The sequence below is a fragment of the Alternaria rosae genome (assembly GCF_020736505.1).
Source record: "Alternaria rosae strain MPI-PUGE-AT-0040 chromosome Unknown BKA58scaffold_8, whole genome shotgun sequence".
Classification (NCBI taxonomy): Eukaryota; Fungi; Ascomycota; class Dothideomycetes; order Pleosporales; family Pleosporaceae; genus Alternaria; species Alternaria rosae.
This window is the reverse complement of record NW_025763577.1, coordinates 696,301-714,990: the sequence shown is the minus strand read 5'-3', so window position 1 is coordinate 714,990 and position 18,690 is coordinate 696,301. Positions and strand designations below refer to the sequence as shown.

Sequence of the window (18,690 nt, the reverse complement as noted above, 5' to 3'; positions counted from 1 at the left end):
CGTGCAGTCCAACCATAACGCCAGGCGATTCAGTGTCGAAACACTGAATATGTGCCGATGCATTCGCCGTAAATCCGAAACGCCATGCAGCCATCATTGAAGTAAAGTACTAAGACAAAATGCCAAGCCGATAGGCCGACCCGAGTTCAGAATGAAAGTGACTACCATCGTCCAGCGCCGCCGTAGTTGTTGTTGGAATAGAGCGAAGAGAAACCACCTTGGCCTTGACCATACAAGCCCTGCCCGGCCATTCCGCCTTGATGCAACCTCGCCTGCAAGATACTCGGGTCTTGGACATCGGCAAGACCGCCACCCCCAGAGGAGGAAGTGTTGGCATGCCTATGCTTCTTTCCCTTTTTCTTGGATTTCTGCGAACCAGATTCCTGGTAAGCTCCAGGCGAAGGTCCATAAGGGAAGCTGAGGAGGCCAGGGGCAGGGGCAGGTGTGGAAGTTGAAGGATGTTGATTAAGGAAAGAAGGAAACATTGACTCACGCTTTCCAGCATCAGCTAGCCTAGCACCACCGTCCATGTTACGGCTGCGGAGCAGGTCCTGATACATGGCATCATTGTTGTTCCTCGCCGTTGCGCCAGCCCCATAGGGTAGACCACCGGTAGCGAAACCGTGGCCTTGGCCGAACATGCCAGTCCCGCTGACCGGGGGTGTGCCAGTAGGCTTAAGTCCTGGAGGAGGTCCCTGCACGTTGGTGAAGAACTGCCCACTCAACTGCTGATGCTGAGACATGGGGTTGAATTGATTGGCGTTCTTGGGCATCATCGAGTTTTGCTGGCTCATCAACTTCTGGTTCGCGACAGGCTGCACATTCGCAGAAGCGGAAGCGCTGTCGTTGGCGAAGCTAAAGCGCGAAGTGTGCCTGGTGTGGCTAGAAGCATTGTGCTGCTGAGGCTGCTGAGCACTCGGCATGTTGTTCAGAAGGCCCGTGGCTTGAGTGCCAGACTTGAAGTTGGAGAGCAATAGCTGCTGCTGTTGCTGAGGTGTAAGGCCTCTGTTGCTCAGTCCCAGGCTGCTGAAGTCCTCGGCCAATGGCGTGTTCTGCCCGAAAAGGCTGCCGCCAAAACCTTGCTGACCAGGTGGTGCAATTGCGTGTTGATTGAGGTGGTTGGTGTTTGTCTCGGGACCGTCTTCGGGCTCTCCTCCTAGCTGTAAGCTGCCGCCAGCCGTTGCTTCATTGTCTTCGCGCTCAGCAGTTGGGGCTTGTTGAGAAGCTGCCTTTGCTACAGCTACAGCTTCCGCTTCAGCCTCGCGCTGCAACGCCAGTTCCTTCTCCTTCTTTTCTTTAATAGCACGACGCTTAGCACCGCCATTAGGATCCAGTAGTTGAGGGAACTCGGTGACAGCTTTCAATTCTTCTTCCGACAGAACGGCGCTTGAGAACACGAACTTGAAGTCTGGCGAGCAGATGACCTTCAGTAAATCGTGGATACCATTGTCGCGGGGCTTCGGAGGGCGGGCGGCGGATGCGGGTGTCAGAGCAGGTGGCGGGGTTGCAGACTTCGATGCTTGTGCAGCCTTCTCCTTTTCCTTCTCTTTCTCCTTTTCTTTTTCTTTTTCTTTGTCCTTGCCCTTCTTCTTAGGTGGCTCAGCTGCTTTCGGTGGTTTAGCTGGTTGCGCGGGAACAGCATTTGTGACCATGGGACTGGCGTTGTTCGAAGCGACCGTGGAACGGCTGGCTCGGCGTTCCAGTAACGCCTTACTTCCCCAGCTGGCGGTTGCAGGCAAGCCGGGTGCCTCGTGTATCGAGCTCGACGTATCGGTACTATCCTGTCGATGCATCGGGATCGCGGCAGCGACAGCGGGACCCTGGTGGGCGGGAGGCGCGGCTCGAGACGTAGACGATTGTGACGGTTGTTGCGTCTGGATTGAGTTCATCATGGAGAGATCTTGGCGAGTGAAGCTGTCATTGTCTTCACCGGGTTCGTGCAGGAACATGCAATTGCGGTTATTGCAGGTCTCGCCGCGGAGGTACGCTGAACAGTACTTGGTAGTACCAAATTGAGCTCTACAAGAGACGTGAGCTTGTTATGATGCGTGTGCATGAATAGAGATTCACATACCTTAATGTCCTCTCGCCGTTCTGGGAACCGTCGACAGCATTGATGCACTTCTCTGCATCTTCCTTGCGAGCGAATGTTACATAGACACCCACCGACTGTTGATGCTGCGCGTTCTCCTTGGCTTTGCTGACGACAATCTTGAGGATCTTGCCGTACTGGCCAAAGTAGTCGTCACCACGAAGAGTTTTGAGTAGCTCGTCTTCGCGTATTGTCGGCGTGAGACCGGTCACGTATACGAGGTTCTTCTGGACGACACGTAGACCCGACAGGTGCTTGCGGCTGAGAGAGTCGGCTTCGGCTTTCTGTGCTTCCTTCTGCCGTATCTGCGCATTCTTCTTGGCCTTTTGCGCGATGAGCTGCTTGTGTTGTGCCATCCTGGGCAGTGTCAGATGTGTTTAGAGATGGAAGGTGCAGGGGACCCACTCTTCGGGGGAGATGGTCTTCCACTCGATCGTGGAGTCATCGTAGGGGCGACGGCAGGCGGGACACAGTCCGTTCATGGTCGTCTTGATGTTGTTGTAGCAGAACTGACATATCTGGCACGTGGGTCAGCATGGGACTCGACATGGTTCACCGAGTTTTGGCACAAAGGCGTACTTGGTAGCCGCATGGGCAGGGGCGGAAATTCCTGTCTGAGAGGTCAAACTCTTCGACGCAGAGCGGGCAGCACTCCTCCTCGTCATCGTCGACGAACTGGTCCTGCTGCAGTCGAGACATGGTGTGGTGTGGTGTGGTGTGGTTGCGATGTGTTGTTGAGAGCGGGTGGCGCTCAAAGTAGAGATACGTGGGGTGAGACGAGACCTGGGAGGTCAGACGAGAGGTCAGTAAGGAAACCGCGGAAGTACAAATAAACGCCGGCCGGAGTGTCGCTGTCGCTGGAAGAGGGATCCACAGGAGGTGATGGGGTTTAAGAGGCTGCACCTGCGCGATGGCACACCAGGTTCCGCTTAACGCTAGCGACTTACATAAGCGTGCATTTGCGGGTGGGAGCTGCGAACTCGACGACGTCGACGACACCACCACCCAGCGTCGCCCTTACCTGCTACATCGCGTAGCCTCACCACTCTCTCACCGCACACAATGGCTATGCGGCTAGCTGTCGGCCGGCCATTGGGCGCCGCCGTCCGCGCCTCGGGCTCCTCCCGCCATGCAGTTCGCACCTTTGCCTCCACGGCTCTCCGGGCAAAGGAAGTCGCGGGTCCCGAATCGGAAACACCAAACATGAGGGTGCGCATGTCACATGATATGGCTTATATGCGGCTTCTGACATGACTGCAGTTTGCTCCCCGCGACGAGACCGTCAAGCTCAAGCGCGCCATCGTCAACCCGGCCGACCACTACAAAGAGAAGGGCGAGGCCCTGCATAAATATGGCCAGTACATTATGTCATGTCTGCCCAAATACGTCCAGCAGTATGTCCATTCACACCTGGGGGTAACTAGCGTCTGACCCTACCCAAGATTCTCCGTCTGGAAGGATGAGTTGACTATCTACGTCCCACCCGCCGGCATCATCCCCACCTTCACCTTCCTCAAGTACCACACCGCCGCCGAGTACACGCAAATCTCAGATATCACAGCCGTCGACTACCCCACCAAGGACCAGCGTTTTGAGGTCGTCTACAATATGCTCAGCATCCGTCACAACTCGCGCCTGAGGGTCAAGACGTACGCGGATGAGGCTACCCCAGTACCCAGTCTGTGCGATCTCTACGACGGCGCCAACTGGTACGAACGAGAGGTCTACGATCTGTTCGGTGTCTTCTTCGTTGGACACCCCGATCTGAGGCGAATCATGACCGACTATGGTTTCGACGGCCACCCACTCCGAAAGGACTTCCCGATGACTGGATACACCGAGATCCGGTACGACGAGGAGAAGAAGAGGATTGTCGTAGAACCCCTGGAGATGACACAGGCTTTCAGGAACTTCCGTGGTGGTTCATCAGCCTGGGAGCAGGTCGGTCCTGGTCACGATCTCAAGCCGGAGAACGTAAGCTACTCATCATACCACACTCTCGACGCAGCATCTAACATACACCTAGTTCAAGCTCCCAACACCAAAGCCAGAGCCTCCCAAGGAGGGAGAGCAAAAGAAATAGAAGGCTTATAGAGTTTGGATTGTATATACCTGCGAAATGAATGTGCTTGTACAACACCCAATATCCCACGACATGCAAGTTACAGTCATGATATGATAGGTAGAGTAGACTCACCTGTCGGCTCTTCTGAGTCTGTACAAAGTAGACTGCATATTTGAGAAGGACCGACAAGACTTTCAAATAGAACCAGCTATGCTAAGTACAGGACCGACTATTGCAGCGCGATTGCGTCTCGTATTTCGATGATGAAGTCTCGATGCTCATGCCAAGCAGACCTCGCGTTTCTCCACCCAACCAGGTAAGCGTCAAGCGCTGCACCTTCCGCCGATTCTTACTAGTCGGGTAAACATCGGTAAATGCATAACGGCGTATTGCATGATCTGCCGTAGTATGGCTTGATGTGTAAGACGTACCACGGTAGCTATCATCGGAAGTCGAGCCTTGCACGTTCTCACCCGGAACACTACCCCGCTTTCCCCGTTTGCATCACAAGATGCCGACATCCCGGGGTGGAAAGGCTTCAGGGTAGTCTCCTTTGGTATCCCAAGTGGGCTCTTGAACATGGGCGCTCCGCCGCCATCACAATTGTCAAGCTGTATCATACCGACGTTCTCCCGTATTTCCGACTTTGGGCCAATCGCATGTGTCACCATACTTTAGAAGTAATTGCCGTCATCACACCCGTAGACCTGTCTTGCATCACTGCGCCAAGATATAAATACAATCAAGATTCCATAGTTTAGCATGCATCGTCAAGATGAAGTCCTTCATTCCCTCTTTCCTCGCAGCTACAGCCACAGCCGCAGCCACTATGTCTAACACCACCACCACGACCATCAAGCCTTTCAGTCTTTCAGCTCCACCAAACACTGACATTTGGCGCAAGCCTCCCATGCACAATGCCTTCAATGCATCAACCTACCCAGAGCAGCTCCCAACCTACACTCTGAAGAACTTCCAGCGAGCGCAACTGTCGTTCGAGCTTCCACCATCCGACCAACTCCGCCAATACGACCAAGCCGGCCTCCTGCTGCATGTCACCAAGCCAGGTGTCCCAGACAACCAGACCAAATGGATCAAGACTGGTATCGAGTTCTACTACGGAAAGCCCTACGTCGCGACCGTGGGCTGTGATGCCTGGGCTGACTGGTCGCTTACACCAATGCCTGATTTCAAGAACGGTACTATGCCTGGTGCTACCATTGAGGCTCGCCGGGAGAGCGATGCGCTTGGCAACAGTCTTTGGATTTACTGGATCATAAAGGATGAGGCTGGGAAGGAGGTTAGCAGGCAGCCATTGAGAGAGGTCACTTGGGTACTTGCGGAGGAGTATGAGCGATGGAGCATTAGTGTCGCAGGATACGTTTGCCGACCCACTGTAGCAGGTGGCGATAGTATGCTCGAGGCGGAGTTCAAGGACGGCGTGGAGATTGAGACTCTGAATAACGTGTAAGGGGAGGGTGCGAGCTGGGCGCTTGTTATGGTACGTGATGTCGTCACCTGCGGTTGCGACAGTACCTGACTGACAAACAGTAGATGGTGTACAAGTCTAAGTGACGCGTAAATAGCCAGTAAAAATTCGAATCTGGTATCATATACCTCTGTATATACACGAACTCTGCCGCATGTATCGTGCTCAATAGGGCTATCAAACCCAGGCCTTATGCCTGCAGCGTGCGAAAATCAACTCAAGTCTGCTTCCAGGAGAGTAAATTGAGCGATCATTGGCTTCTGAGAAGAGTCAGCCGAGCGTAAGCGACAGTTTCTCTCATTCATTGAGCAAGCACAAACTCACTGCAACTGCCTAAAGAAAGCACTGGCCTGTAGGTTATATCTTCTTTGATTTTGACTTGATCTTCATTTACCTGTATCTCTCGACCACAGCAATTACACATTCAATTGACTTGCACGACGCCGCCATCATGGTGCGCGTTCAATTTCATTGCCCATCCACCAAGAAGACTGTCGACGACTTCGTTGTCTCCCCGTTCACGACCCTCGAGCAAGTTCTACCAAGTGTACGACTTGCCCTCGACCTCAAGTACGCCGCGATCTACACTACCGAGGCCAAACCCATCACCGAGCCAAGCAATCTTCAAGAAGATCAGCGAGTCCTGGTAGCGGCCAGCGCCACAGAGGTTATCCTACCCGATTCGCCATCCGAGTGGGTCTTGTACGACGGCAAGGAAGGCGATGATGTCGACCCGGACGTTGAGTGCTACGGCCTTGAGTGGGATGTGAGTATACATCGATCTCTCCCCACCTCAACGGAACGTCACTGACCACGATGTAGGAGCTATGTGATCACGAAAAATGTCTCCACATCACCAGCCTGAACGAGCAGAAGCCGACAACCCGCAACAAGCTTCGAATCACACGCGAGTACAAACCTGTTGAGGCCCACATCGACGAGTACCTGGGCCCTGAGCCATTATCTACATCAAAAGCTGCCGAATTCGAGGACCAGATCCAGAAGTGTTGGGGCGTTGCCGTCAGCGACTTCCTACCTACGTCTATGAAGATTTACAACGCCAACAAGTACAGCAGCAAGCCCTGTGACATCGAGACCTTGGCTGCGTTGAGTATCACGGCCAGCTTCACCCAAGGCCAATCTCGTCTCGCCCTCGAAGTACTTGAAGAAGCGGTTGCTCTTCGGACTGAAGAGGATCAGGGTGACGACAAGGATCCCGCCTTGCGGAAAGACGATGTCCTCAACGCCATTACCATCGTCTATGAGCGGGCTGAAGTCATCCCGGCTAAGCTAATCAAGGGCAGGAGTGTGAAGGGGAAGGCGAGGAGGAGGTCCTCGAAAGGCGGTCAGAAGAAGGGCGGTGCTATGTCGAGTTGAGCGAAGTGATGGATGGACGAGGCGGCTACAAGATAGGTCTGGTGTTTACATGGAGTTACTTGAAGGAGCGAGAATATACCCGGAGTCTTTTGAAAGTAAGGTTAGATGTAGGAAGTTATACCCCGGCGGCTACATGCGGTTTGTACGGTACAGATGAACACGGGAGTTGTCTATGAAGCTGTGAAGATGGGCTACAGAATGCGATTGCAATAGATCCATCGAGTTTGTCCTTGCCTACCAAGCACCTCTGGCACTAATAAGCAGGTGAACCAGTATATGTATGCTTATATCTTCTGATGCTTACCTTCTCAAATTCTCCACATTTCTTCTCATACACACCACTACAAAATGTCAGCACCACCAAGTGCGCAACCGAAAACTGTGCAATCTACAGAAGAACCCACCATCTCTAGTAAGTTCAACTGCAAGGCTATTCCCCAAGAGAGACGTATCAGCTCTCTAACTAAGCAGCCCAATGGCTTATAGACAAGCTCAAGAAGAAGTCCTGTGAAAACAAAGAAGATTGTACGTCCACCATCCAGCTCACCTAGGCACTCTCCTTCCATCATCTATTCCCCCAACCTACCACTCTATCTCCTCATACCCCAATCATCTATCCCTCAAAACTATCATAACCCATTCCCCAGATCTCAGTATTCTCCGCTGCCACGTCAAAGAAATAAATTGCACGAAGCACGCAACACCACAACCTCCGTATTTATACAACAGAAACTTGAAGGTAACCGCCTGGAACGCGATATCTATGCGGCGAAGGAGTATGAGAGAATCACGAGGTGGAAGCTGCTTATTGAGCAGGTTGTCAGTGATGCTAAGCATGAGGGGTTGGTGGAGTTGATCAAAGGGGATAGGTTGACAAGACGTTGTTTGAGTGATGCGCAGAGCGGGTCTTGTCAAGGAGTGCAAGGTATAGCTGCGGCTTCTGAGGGCTATAGATCGATAAGATGAGAAGTGTTTGTGGTTTGTCAACTTGTGAGTTGTCCCATGAACCGACGCGATACCTAGCAAACCACATGTGTCACATCTATCAATGATGCCACCCTCTCTCGCTTGTAATTTTCTAAGCTTCTCGCTATCCTGCCACTCAGCTATCGCACACCCACTGCATCACTTTCTACATATTCATTCTAAGAGTCTCTCGATAAGACCCCGACTACTTAGGTAGTATGTCAGAACTCCAACATTCCAGCGTCCAAGCTGCCATTCCCGCAATCATCGAGATTCCCAGTAAGCTACCCGTCTCTCTATTCGAACAAAGAGGGACATGCTACAAAAGCACGACAGCTAACAAGTCTCCGTGAAACAGGTGAATGGTTTCTAGCCAAATTACCGCTCATGCCACGAGGAGATCAAGAAGAATGTGCGTAACTTGTCCTTCGCCAACCTAGCCCCCTACACCAGAAAGCTCCACTAACCCTACACAACCAAACGCAGACCTCCAGATCCTCCGCACCCAGGTGTTCGAAAGCAAGAAGAAGATAGACTCGGTGGAAGCACAAGGCAGCGCCGCCACTGCGGCCGCCCATTCTGAAGTCGAGGCAGCAAGGAAGGTAGTTGCGCAAGGAAAAGAAAGGCTGGAGCGCGCGAGAGAACGTCTGCAGCTTGAGCTTGGGAGGTCTGTTTATGCGATGTCAGAGGGGAGTAAGAAATATGAGGGTTTACGCGCGCTGTTGAAGACGGTTGAAGGGGTTGTAAGGGAGGATGGGTGGACGGACTTGGGGACGTAAGTGACGACGTGGGTATGTGTGATGTAGGGGAAAGGTATGTCAATAGCTCCTGAATTCTGGGTTATGGAACAACCCCGTGGTATGTAAATTTGGAAGATGATGCTGTACATGTCACCCACACCAAGTCAACCAATCTCACCGCCAACCCCCTATGCCGCCTGCGCAGCCCTCAAACCCCCTCTCTGTCCCGCATTCCGACTCCGCACTTCAGTCTGCCCAATCTCCAAATGCGTGCCCTTTTGGCTCTTCTCTAGCGAAATTGCCGCCCGATCAGTCACTTCGATATAATCCTTCGCATCACGCTCAACCGCACCGGGAGTAGAGACGTGTATGCCCTCGACCAGCACCTTCTCGTCATCCGGTATCTCCAGCGTAGTTTCCCTAATCTCGGGGCTTTGTGTTTTTGTGCCAAAGGGAGGGTCGAAGCGTTTCCGTAGCGTTTCGATCATCTTGCCGAACCAGAACCAGTTCAGGCCGTTGAGGATGATGTTGGAGGCGAGGTAGGCGCTTATGAGCCAGAGAGGGACAGTCTGGCCTTCGGCGAATCGGAGGACGTCGTGTTTGAAGCCGGCGTTGTGGAGAGTGGTGTTTTGCGATAGCTTTCCGACGTCTGGGTCTGAGTGCGTGTATGCGCCGGCGGCGTAGGCGTGGTAGACGTCGGTGAAGACGCGGATGGAGTTGTAGGATCCCCACACGATGCGGCAGGAGAAGAAGGTGCATAGCAGAATTATGCCGTTGACGAGCTGGATGGTGGTGCCGGTCATGTTCAGCTTATCGCAAAACCAGTGGATGTTTAGGAAGGGTGAGGAGAGTTCGTAGAGGATGAAGGTGCATGCGTAGTAGTTCACGAAGGGACGCTGTCACACGATCAGTACTCTGAATAGCCCCCATATGCTCCGAGAAGCACCGTGGTCTACTTACGAAACCCAGCGAGAATACGCAGAGGGCACAGATAGCATGGAACAGCATGCCGATACCGAATGCCTTGACATTCTGCACAGTAATGACCAAGTCCCACAGGAAGTAGCCTCCTGCCATGGCCTGAATCAAGCCAGACGCTCCAGTGTATCCATGCACGCGCTCCGTCGAGTCCATCTGATTCAGCTCCTTATCCGTCCACATGACCCATAGCGCCATACCGCAGACCAGCGTGCTCTGCACAAATGACACAATATGCACATCCCAGTTGAGCTTGGTTCGCGCTGTGAAGCCCGCGTATATCCGCGGGAAGAAGAAGCGCGAGATGGCGGGGGCGACATAGCTGAAGATAATCTGATAGAGCGTGAAGGCTGCCGCGACTTCGTGGAAGTGCAGCGGCAGCGTCTTCATGTTGAGGAAGTCCGCGACGGGCTGTACATATTTGACCAGGCTCTCCGGCGGCGCAATAGGGAACGGATCGTGCATCGTGGCAGGCGAGTGTGGGGTGCAGTAGACGCGGAGGTGGAGGTGGACGAGCGAGGAGTGATGTCAGGGCGGTAAGGGTTGCACGCGAGCAGGAGCGATGGTCCCTTCTTATTCAGGGGAGCAGCGGAGGGGCGTTCGGCAGGAAGGCAGAGCAAGAGCGCTTTTATAATCGGGCAGATACGAAGATCCAAGGCCGCGGCGGCACAGTGATGCACGCCGCTCGAGGATGCCTGGTAAAAGGTGCGGATGACGACCAAGCTTGGTGCAGTCCCTTGTTCTAGGCCGAGATGCGATTAGCGAGCCGAGGACCCATCGCCCTGCGCCAGAGGCACACGACAGATTTTATGTCCACCGGGTCATTTTTGTGGAATGCTAAATCACTGCCACAAGACCACGTCATGTTGGATGCTGTTTTATGTGTTCGGGTATAGTGCACCGCCACTAGAGGCGTCATGCTGTGACAAATCTCACCCTCTTCGGACGCCATATCACCGCATGCGAGGAAGAAGTTGAACACCTATTAAAAGTAAATAGCTCAGAGGTTTGCATTGACTTGGCTAACTTCCGTTTGTATAATGGGGTAGATTGCAGTGCAGCTGCCTAATTTCTTCCTTGTGGAGGTGGTAGTGGGTATCTTCAAAGCAATAATGTAATGATGAAGACGCCGCTCTCAAAGCCCATCAAGTCCGACGTTCTGCTTATGCCAACAGTCCCTGCACTTATCCAACCTCAACCTCTCAGCGTATGCTTCGATGAATATCGCTGCAACGTACGATGTTCTCTCAATCCTGTCGAGAAGGAAGTAGGAGTCTTGCAAGGTCCTATAGCTGACGGTTCGATCGCTGTGACTGAGGAAATTTGCCGAGTTGACAGTGAATTGACTCTGTTGTGCGGCCGGTACAGGTGAGTTGAAGATGGAATTCATACGTCTAGCCTCTTCCATGGAGGATATTGGCGGCGTGGGTAGCCCGGAAAGATAGTCAGGCTGAGCAGACGCATGATCGTGTGATGCCATGTTGGTCGATCCTGTCCATCCTCGTGCGTTCCCTCCAGGCAGAAGAGTACCCGCTGCTCTGTCTTCTGCTAGCAGATTTTCAATGTCCAATTGTGAACTAATCCACAGTGACCACACAGCTTCTGTCAAGTTGTCTTGTGTGTGTATATGGTTGAAGGCGATCCTCATCTCGTGCTCATTTCGGTAAGGATGGTGTCTGTTGGTCTGGCTATGCCTTCCACCAGGGAAATATTCTTGGCAACTGACAGTAGGATTTGGAACGCCCAGTTCGTCGTTGACCTGCTTGTTGAAATATGCGTTGCGATTCTTCTCACTCATCGACACCAATCCTTCCTCCCACATAAGTCGCTCGGCGACTAGGAAAAGTTTACGCACGTGGGCATGCGCCTCACGCTTCCCTCTGCAGATGGGGCAACAATAGAATGGCATGTACTGAAGGCTTGGAGTTTGCGTGAGATGTGCCTTCAATCCTGGTAATGGATATGGAATGAAGTCTTGCCGCGGGAATGGTACAGTCGCGGACGGTCTTTGGCCCCGACTTGTACTTAGTTTGCGTGTTCTCTCAGTTTCAGCAATGAGGCCATCTTCGAAGGAGATTTTGGAGTCTTCCGGGTCTGTCAGGAGGTCGCATGCCAGGTCAACTGGGCGTTTGCCTGGATTGGGAGCCATGGTGAGTATATTGTAGGAAAGAGAGGCGAAGAGGACGAACGATTTACATGAGTCTGTCAGTCGAGCTTTTTCGCTCGTAGTTGAAGCCCTGACCCAACAGGAGGAAGGATTACGAGTACTTGCAAGTGTCTCACCGGGGCTTTGAAGGGTCACCGTGGTACCGTGTTCGTGAGCGGGCCAAGGTGAGAGAACAGGCGAATAGACATTGTGCCCTCAGATATTGTTGAAACATTGCACAGGTTTGCCATTTTAATCGTCTGGCTGATCCTCAACAGACACACGCTGCGAATAGTACACCGGTGTAGGGTGGAGTGAGAGAATGCGGGGAGGTTCTGGGACGCGACTTACGCGACGGCTGCGTACAGGGATCAAGGATGCTCAAAAGTCGGGAAGGCGCGAAAGCGGGACACAGCAAGAGATTCGACTACAATTCTCATGTTGCAACCATGAAAGCTGTCCGACCATCTCTCCGCGCCAATGCAATATGTCAGAGGCATATCTTCTATGGCAACTCAACGTCATGTCGGACGAGTTTAATACCACGCCGAGCATACACACGACCCGCATTCGCGCCGAAACCCACCATCGACATCAAACACATTCGACAGAACCCAGGACTATATGAGCAGAACTGCATAGATCGCAACTATGCCGCACACAGCAAGTCGTCATGGCGAATCATAGAGCTGCATGAACAATGGCTCGCACTCCAGCAAAGCAGTCGCGACCTGCGAGAGCGCAACAATCGCATACGAGCCACTCTAGCCAGGACAGCATCGCGCGCCAAGGACGCCGACGGCAAGCCGGTAGCCTTGAGAGAGGGGTTGATCAGCGATGCAAAGGCATTGAAGGCGGAGTTGAGCTCTATTGAGGCACAAGAATCAGAAATCCAGGAAGAGATAGAAGGCCTGGCGCAGGATCTACCCAACTTAAGCAGCACATGCACGCCCGTCGGCACCGAACCAGATGTACTCGGCTACATCAACGAGTCCTCGAGGTCACAAAGTCGCAAGTCGCACGTCGAAATTGGGCAGGAATTGGGAATACTTGACTTCTCTGGCTCGGCGCAGACTTCGGGCTGGGGCTGGTACTTTCTAGTAGGAGACGGTGCAATGCTGGAACAGGCACTCGTACAGTACGCCCTAGGTGTCGGTAGGAGGAAAGGATGGAAAGCAGTCGCACCTCCGTCCTTGGTGTACTCGCACATTGCATCTGCATGCGGGTTCCAACCGCGGGATCAAAACGGGGAGCAACAAACATATGCTATCGAGCAGTCGGAGAAGGACAAGGCGAAGCCGCAACTCGCTCTTGCAGGAACTGCAGAGATACCGCTTGCTGGCATGAAGGCCAATCAGACCCTGGAAGAAGCGGAGCTGCCACTCAAGGCAGTCGGCGTGAGCAGATGCTACCGTGCTGAAGCTGGCGCAAGAGGAGCCGACACAAAGGGCTTGTACCGTGTTCACGAGTTTACCAAGGTGGAGATGTTTGCCTGGACAACGCCTGACAACATGGGAGAAGATCACTTTACCACTCCAACGGCACCGAGCTCCGAGTCAATCTTTGACGAGATGCTGTCGATCCAAAAGGAGATACTAGAAGCACTTGGGCTGCACTGCCGCATTTTGGAAATGCCCACAACCGATCTCGGTGCCAGCGCGACGAGGAAAATCGACATCGAAGCCTTCTTCCCATCTCGTGAGAAGGACGAGGGATGGGGCGAGGTGACGTCGTCTTCCATGTGCACTGACTACCAGAGTCGGCGACTACAGACGCGCATGCGTGTGAAGGGAGGTAAACTAGAGTTCCCGTATACGCTCAACGGAACAGCACTTGCTGTGCCCAGAGTCCTCGCGGCGATTCTTGAGAACCACTGGAACGAGCAGGACAGCACGGTAACAATACCAGAGGTGCTGCGTCCGTTCATGGGTGGGCAAGAAAAGATACAAGCGGAGCGTCGTTGATGGTGTGAAGAAGTACTGTACGATATGTATCATGTATCTAGACTATGATGTCAGGTGGTTGGGTGTCACTGGTGCCGCAACTAGATGCGCGACACCACTCAAGAAATATCTAGTCAACATATCCATCCTATGGCCACATCCTCTACCAAATCACGCTGCTCGCCCCCTGCATCAACTTTGGAAGCTTCGGACCGTCAGATGCTTGCACTCCCCTGTTTTGGCCGCGACATCCCAGCTGGTCGCCATCGAGGCTGACTCTGCGCTTGGCCCGGTTATGGCCGGCGATTGGCGCACAGCCTCCAACCTGTTCGAGCTGGGTCCCAGGGTGCATGAGACCAGGTGCATATTGGATAGCGGCCATGTGAACAACCGCCACAGCCACTGTTGTCTGGTGCTGCACGGCTCCTGAAACATTTTGTCAACACTGCACAGGTCGCGCAAAGCAGCAGAGTCTACCCTGTCGCGCTGAACCGGTTCTGGGCCAAGGTCCACCTTTGGCGCCATCGCATTCGAGGTGGGGTGGTTAGCCGGCCATTCTCGTCTACGGCCTGCGCACGAGTCCAGCCTCAACCTAGCATCAACAACCCAGCCGGCCGCCCACCACCAGCCTGCCTGCACCGCGAGCTGCACCGCTGCGTGCAACCACCGCACCACGCAGCTTTGTTGCTGTCGCCACACGCGCCCCTGCCCTCGCAGTGTCATCCGCCTCCAGCCATCCGCGAGCCGTCGCAATATTGTTGGAACGCATCATTGTCGCAAACCACTCCTTCGGCCACCCCGAGCACAGCAACACCAACCCGGACAGCGAGATAGCAAACGTCGCGGCGCATGGTTTCCTACCCAGACTCGGCGAGTGCAGAGCGCTCACTGCCAATACGGCGTCCCTCGTCGGTTGTATCGCACTCGTCGCGCGCATCCACCGTCCGCAGACATCGCCAGCACCGCTCCAATTTGGGGGGCTCGTCGCTAGCACCCCAAAATGAGTTCCCCGTGTTTACGCATACCGGCGACGTCGAAATCGTCATCAGCAATGGGCGGAAGGAAATGCGTTATTTGCTGCACAAGTTGATTCTGACGCAGTGCTCGGGCTTCTTCGAGGCCGGCACGAGCGATGAGTGGGCGACTGCTGGTGATGTGACCAACGCCGGGCCCAGCAACGGCACCGCCCTGTCGAGGATACCATCGGGATCACGGCCGGAGCAGAAGCGGAAATGGAGGTATGAGATGGATTGGGGCAGCGGCGATGATGACCTGCCCATGCTCGTGCAGAAGGTGTGTTTGTTTACCGTCCGCGACAGCGAGTATGCTAACGAGATTACAGAAGAACCAGCCCACCATGTTTGGCGGCGACCCAAGCCCGCCCGCGCAACCGCCTACTGCGCGCAACAAGCCTGCCGCACCGCAGTCAGGCTTCTTCCGCAGCATGGCCAACTTCTCCACCCTCCACGTGCCCGCGACAGCCACTCCCGAGACCGACCCCGACGACGACACCTTCCGAGACTACGACAACTTGTTCCGCATCTTCTACAACTACCCTCCCACGCTCGACTCTCTCAACATCGCGAATGCCTACGTAGAGTGCAAATCGCTGCTGCAGCTTGCCGACATGTACGACGCGCTTGGCGTCATCGGACCACGCGTAGACCATCATCTGCTGCGTTTCCAAGGCCGGTTGTGGAAGCAGATTGCGAAATACCCTCCCAGCTACCTCAAGCTTGGCTACATGGCACGAAGCAAAGCCATTTTTGCCGAAGCCATGGTACACGTTGTCGGACAATGGCCACAAGGCATCAATCAGCTACGCGGCCAGATCGCTGAGCCTGTAATCGAACTGATAGAAGACAAAGTCGACGAGATGGACGAACTGAAGGCCAAGATCGAAGTCAAGCTCTTCCGCCTGTCCCTTACAACCAGTCGCGGCGAGCGTGTCAGCCCATCGAGCAACTGGCTGGATTGGATAGCAGTCTCCCTATTCCGACAATGGCTCGCCGAGAACACCACGCCACCCCCGGCCCCGATCCTCAAATCGCCACGGCCCCAGAACTCACGAGATGGTGCGCCGCTGCCACCTCCCCCAGTCTTCAACACCGGCCGCATCTTCCGCTTGCTCGGCCAGGCCGGCTCAAGTTACCTCAACCACGACGAATGCAAGCGCTTCCTGCGACTGAACCCCGACCACTACAACCGCGACAACCTGAAGCGCTTCGAACGCAGAATCGAAGAGATCAAGGTCAAAGCCAAAGACGCCGTGAAGCCGCTGATGCGCAATTTCCTCGAACTCGACCTCCGAGAAGGTGGACTGCCCTATTTGACATGCACAAGAATCGATCCGCAAGACTTCCCATGGGATGACATATAAGAACTGGAGAAGGAAACGACTACACTGATAAGCATACACACCACTCGCCTCGACGTTTATGGATTGGCACAATCTGGCGCTCTTTTGATCTATTTGGCTTTTTGTTTTTTTTGGTTTCGTTACGAATGCGGGATGTTTTGGCGCCTGATACCCTAGGATGTTTACAGTTTATATGTAACTGCGCTGTTGTCGTTTTTTTGTTATTCCCACCCCCGATTTCCTTGACGATTTGATGATGTAGGAGAGATAGAGAGAGGTGTATGTATGTAGGAAGAGAGATGATAATTACCGTGTGTAAGAGAAGGAAGAAAAGAAGAGAGGGTATATGCTGGCCGTGTGCTTTCTTCTTCTTCATCTCTCTATTGGGGCAGATGAAGAGATGAGATGAGATAATCGACATTTCCACAATTTTTCCACTCCCCTTGTGATGTCCCCTGTTCGTTGTCTTACACTGCCGAGCCAATATCCTCTTTCATGTGCTTGTGGGTGGTGATCGTCCCTCGGTTCACATGTCCACTCCACACCTTCCAAGCTCAAAATAGCTACCAAGATGTTTTCTTCTTTCGGTCCCTGATATCAAGAGATAGCATACGGTACGTACTGCACCCGGGCGTTCCAGCGAGATAGGCTCAGGGCGGAAGGCTTGTTACTATCTACCGTCATGATCGACGCTGCATCCGCGCCAAGCCGTGGTAGCGTGTGGGGGCTGGTGACGCGATACGGTGGGTACGGGGAGGATGGAGAGATAGGGCGGAAGGATGAGGATTTTGTTACGGAATTCTGGAGTTGATATGAGATTGTGAAGGAGGCTACTCTGAGATTCTAGTGAGCTGTCAAAGTGGCCGACGCATGAATTAGCCCTGAGGACCTCGGGATCGTTGATCGTCGGTCGCCTAGGCATAGAATCCAAGACATGCGAGATAACGTCAATTGAGTTTGGTGAGATACGTGACAGATCTGTTAGATTGTGGGCATATCGTGGAGTTGATTATGCAGGTACCGTATCAAAATGTAAAGGTTTCAACTGCATCCATCCATCGTCGCCACCTCACCTAAGCAAAACACCAAACAACACTCAGGCATCTACATCATTCACTACAACCATTCCTTTCTAACAGCCGGTACGCGGGACAGAACCAAACAAATAACCTTGGAACCCTCCGATAACACTACCCCTAATCACTACCAAACATTGACGCGAACCCACCTCGTCGTTTCGCCGACGGGCCAAACCCTTCCCCCAAGCATTGCTTATGGTTATAGCCCACGGCTTATCAGATCTACATCTCGCTTCATGCCTAGCTCCCTGCTGTCTGCGAAACACTAACATCAATCGCTAAAGCACTACCCTGCCGTTCATCAGGTCCCCACATCTGTCCTTGCCTTTTCTGCACTACAAGCCAGGGTACGTGACCAAACAGAGAGGAAACTACAACCCGAAACGGCGTGACGTATCTGCATGTAGACTAATCAATCGATTTGTAGGCATGTTAGGAAGACTTGGCGGATAGGGATCGTCACTGGGTATCTGAGCCTTATGTCGATCGGCCTGATCGTGATAGTGAATAGTGAAAGAAATGAGTGTATGGTCGGCGATGATGGAGTGAGCCGCGGGATCTTGATGACGAAAGGGAGAAGAAAGGTGAGGGTATAGGGGATATTGATCGACATGTCGAGGTCTTGGACGTGGGAGCATCGGATGGGGTGAGCGAGATTGAGGCTGGGTGTAGGCAGTGTAGCGGAGAACAGCACAAGGGGCAAGACAAAGAACGACATCACACGCAAGGAGCAACCTCCGCCATCGCGTCCATCAGAGATATATAAGCCACCCTCATTTCCCCCAAAGGAAACTCATCATCACAGCAGTTCTCATCTTCTCATCTACACCTTCACACAACCACCACAACCCACCAAACCACCAAAATGCAGTTCACCATCTTCACCATCACCGCTCTCTTGAGCCTCACCTCTGCCGCCGCAGTAACCAAGCGTTACCCGTACACGGCCACTCTCGTCGAGCGCCAGAGCGAGATCTGCGGTGGTCTCGCCACGCCATTGTGCTGCCAGACGGATGTCCTTGGTGTTGCCAACTTGAACTGCGCGAACGGTACGTTATCAAGTCCCCTATCCAGTATAAAGAGGAGGGTGAGCGCTAACAAGTGACAACAGCGGGCGCCGGTATCGAAACAACAGAGGATTTCCAAGCTGCCTGTGCCAAAGACGGAACCACGGCTCAGTGCTGCATTGTGCCGCTTGGTGCTGATGGATTGCTCTGCACTGCTGCCTAAGCAGTCTCAAACTTCAAGACAAAGATGCATTCAGGCATGCCAGTTCGGCTGCTGAAGCAGTGAACCATTTGGAGAGTGGATGTATATGAGTGGCGGTCGAGACGTTGCTGAGATATAGCGCAAGGAGGTTTACTGTTCTTGTTGTCACCATCTACCACTCCTTTTAGGTGGGACAGTTCATTTGTAGATATACTTGGAGATGGAGGATTGGTAGGAAGAGAGGGGT

The 18,690-nt window shown here is 53.4% G+C and overlaps 9 protein-coding genes across 9 annotated transcripts; 6 read left to right on the top strand and 3 right to left on the bottom strand.

Moving 5' to 3' along the window:
- Nucleotides 1-7: 7 nt before the first annotated feature.
- On the bottom strand, nt 8-2,979 carry BKA58DRAFT_224758 (uncharacterized protein). The gene is made up of 4 exons (XM_046166327.1): nt 2,672-2,979; nt 2,498-2,610; nt 2,075-2,449; nt 8-2,019 (listed from the first exon to the last, which is right to left on the bottom strand). The coding sequence occupies exons 1-4, from the start codon at nt 2,789-2,791 to the stop codon at nt 162-164; spliced, it is 2,466 nt and encodes an 821-aa protein (XP_046022550.1). The 5' UTR covers nt 2,792-2,979; the 3' UTR covers nt 8-161.
- Nucleotides 2,980-3,154: 175 nt separating this feature from the next.
- BKA58DRAFT_413316 (NADH dehydrogenase iron-sulfur protein 3 mitochondrial precursor) lies at nt 3,155-4,175 on the top strand (the record flags this gene model as incomplete). Its single annotated transcript, XM_046172415.1, has 4 exons — nt 3,155-3,301; nt 3,353-3,486; nt 3,535-4,066; nt 4,119-4,175. 4 exons carry the CDS (start codon nt 3,155-3,157, stop codon nt 4,173-4,175), a joined length of 870 nt encoding a protein of 289 aa, XP_046022549.1.
- Nucleotides 4,176-4,885: 710 nt separating this feature from the next.
- Nucleotides 4,886-6,054, top strand: BKA58DRAFT_389814 (uncharacterized protein). The gene is made up of 2 exons (XM_046170781.1): nt 4,886-5,658; nt 5,709-6,054. Exon 1 carries the CDS (start codon nt 4,933-4,935, stop codon nt 5,626-5,628), a length of 696 nt encoding a protein of 231 aa, XP_046022548.1. The 5' UTR covers nt 4,886-4,932; the 3' UTR covers nt 5,629-5,658; nt 5,709-6,054.
- Nucleotides 6,055-6,097: 43 nt separating this feature from the next.
- BKA58DRAFT_431098 (uncharacterized protein) lies at nt 6,098-7,238 on the top strand (the record flags this gene model as incomplete). Its single annotated transcript, XM_046173088.1, has 2 exons — nt 6,098-6,412; nt 6,469-7,238. 2 exons carry the CDS (start codon nt 6,098-6,100, stop codon nt 7,021-7,023), a joined length of 870 nt encoding a protein of 289 aa, XP_046022547.1. The 3' UTR covers nt 7,024-7,238.
- Nucleotides 7,239-8,750: 1,512 nt separating this feature from the next.
- BKA58DRAFT_224716 (TLC domain-containing protein) lies at nt 8,751-10,525 on the bottom strand. Its single transcript, XM_046166326.1, has 2 exons — nt 9,690-10,525; nt 8,751-9,625 (listed from the first exon to the last, which is right to left on the bottom strand). Exons 1-2 carry the CDS (start codon nt 10,170-10,172, stop codon nt 8,918-8,920), a joined length of 1,191 nt encoding a protein of 396 aa, XP_046022546.1. The 5' UTR covers nt 10,173-10,525; the 3' UTR covers nt 8,751-8,917.
- Nucleotides 10,526-10,543: 18 nt separating this feature from the next.
- Nucleotides 10,544-12,158, bottom strand: BKA58DRAFT_389807 (uncharacterized protein). Its single transcript, XM_046170780.1, has one exon. The coding sequence runs from the start codon at nt 11,854-11,856 to the stop codon at nt 10,843-10,845; it is 1,014 nt and encodes a 337-aa protein (XP_046022545.1). The 5' UTR covers nt 11,857-12,158; the 3' UTR covers nt 10,544-10,842.
- A 122-nt stretch (nt 12,159-12,280) lies between these two features.
- Nucleotides 12,281-13,959, top strand: BKA58DRAFT_389806 (seryl-tRNA synthetase). The gene has a single exon (XM_046170779.1). The coding sequence runs from the start codon at nt 12,303-12,305 to the stop codon at nt 13,815-13,817; it is 1,515 nt and encodes a 504-aa protein (XP_046022544.1). The 5' UTR covers nt 12,281-12,302; the 3' UTR covers nt 13,818-13,959.
- A 536-nt stretch (nt 13,960-14,495) lies between these two features.
- BKA58DRAFT_224674 (uncharacterized protein) lies at nt 14,496-16,501 on the top strand. The gene is made up of 2 exons (XM_046166325.1): nt 14,496-15,089; nt 15,139-16,501. The coding sequence occupies exons 1-2, from the start codon at nt 14,646-14,648 to the stop codon at nt 16,174-16,176; spliced, it is 1,482 nt and encodes a 493-aa protein (XP_046022543.1). The 5' UTR covers nt 14,496-14,645; the 3' UTR covers nt 16,177-16,501.
- Nucleotides 16,502-17,986: 1,485 nt separating this feature from the next.
- Nucleotides 17,987-18,682, top strand: BKA58DRAFT_224632 (fungal hydrophobin-domain-containing protein). The gene is made up of 2 exons (XM_046166324.1): nt 17,987-18,283; nt 18,346-18,682. Exons 1-2 carry the CDS (start codon nt 18,100-18,102, stop codon nt 18,462-18,464), a joined length of 303 nt encoding a protein of 100 aa, XP_046022542.1. The 5' UTR covers nt 17,987-18,099; the 3' UTR covers nt 18,465-18,682.
- Nucleotides 18,683-18,690: the final 8 nt, after the last annotated feature.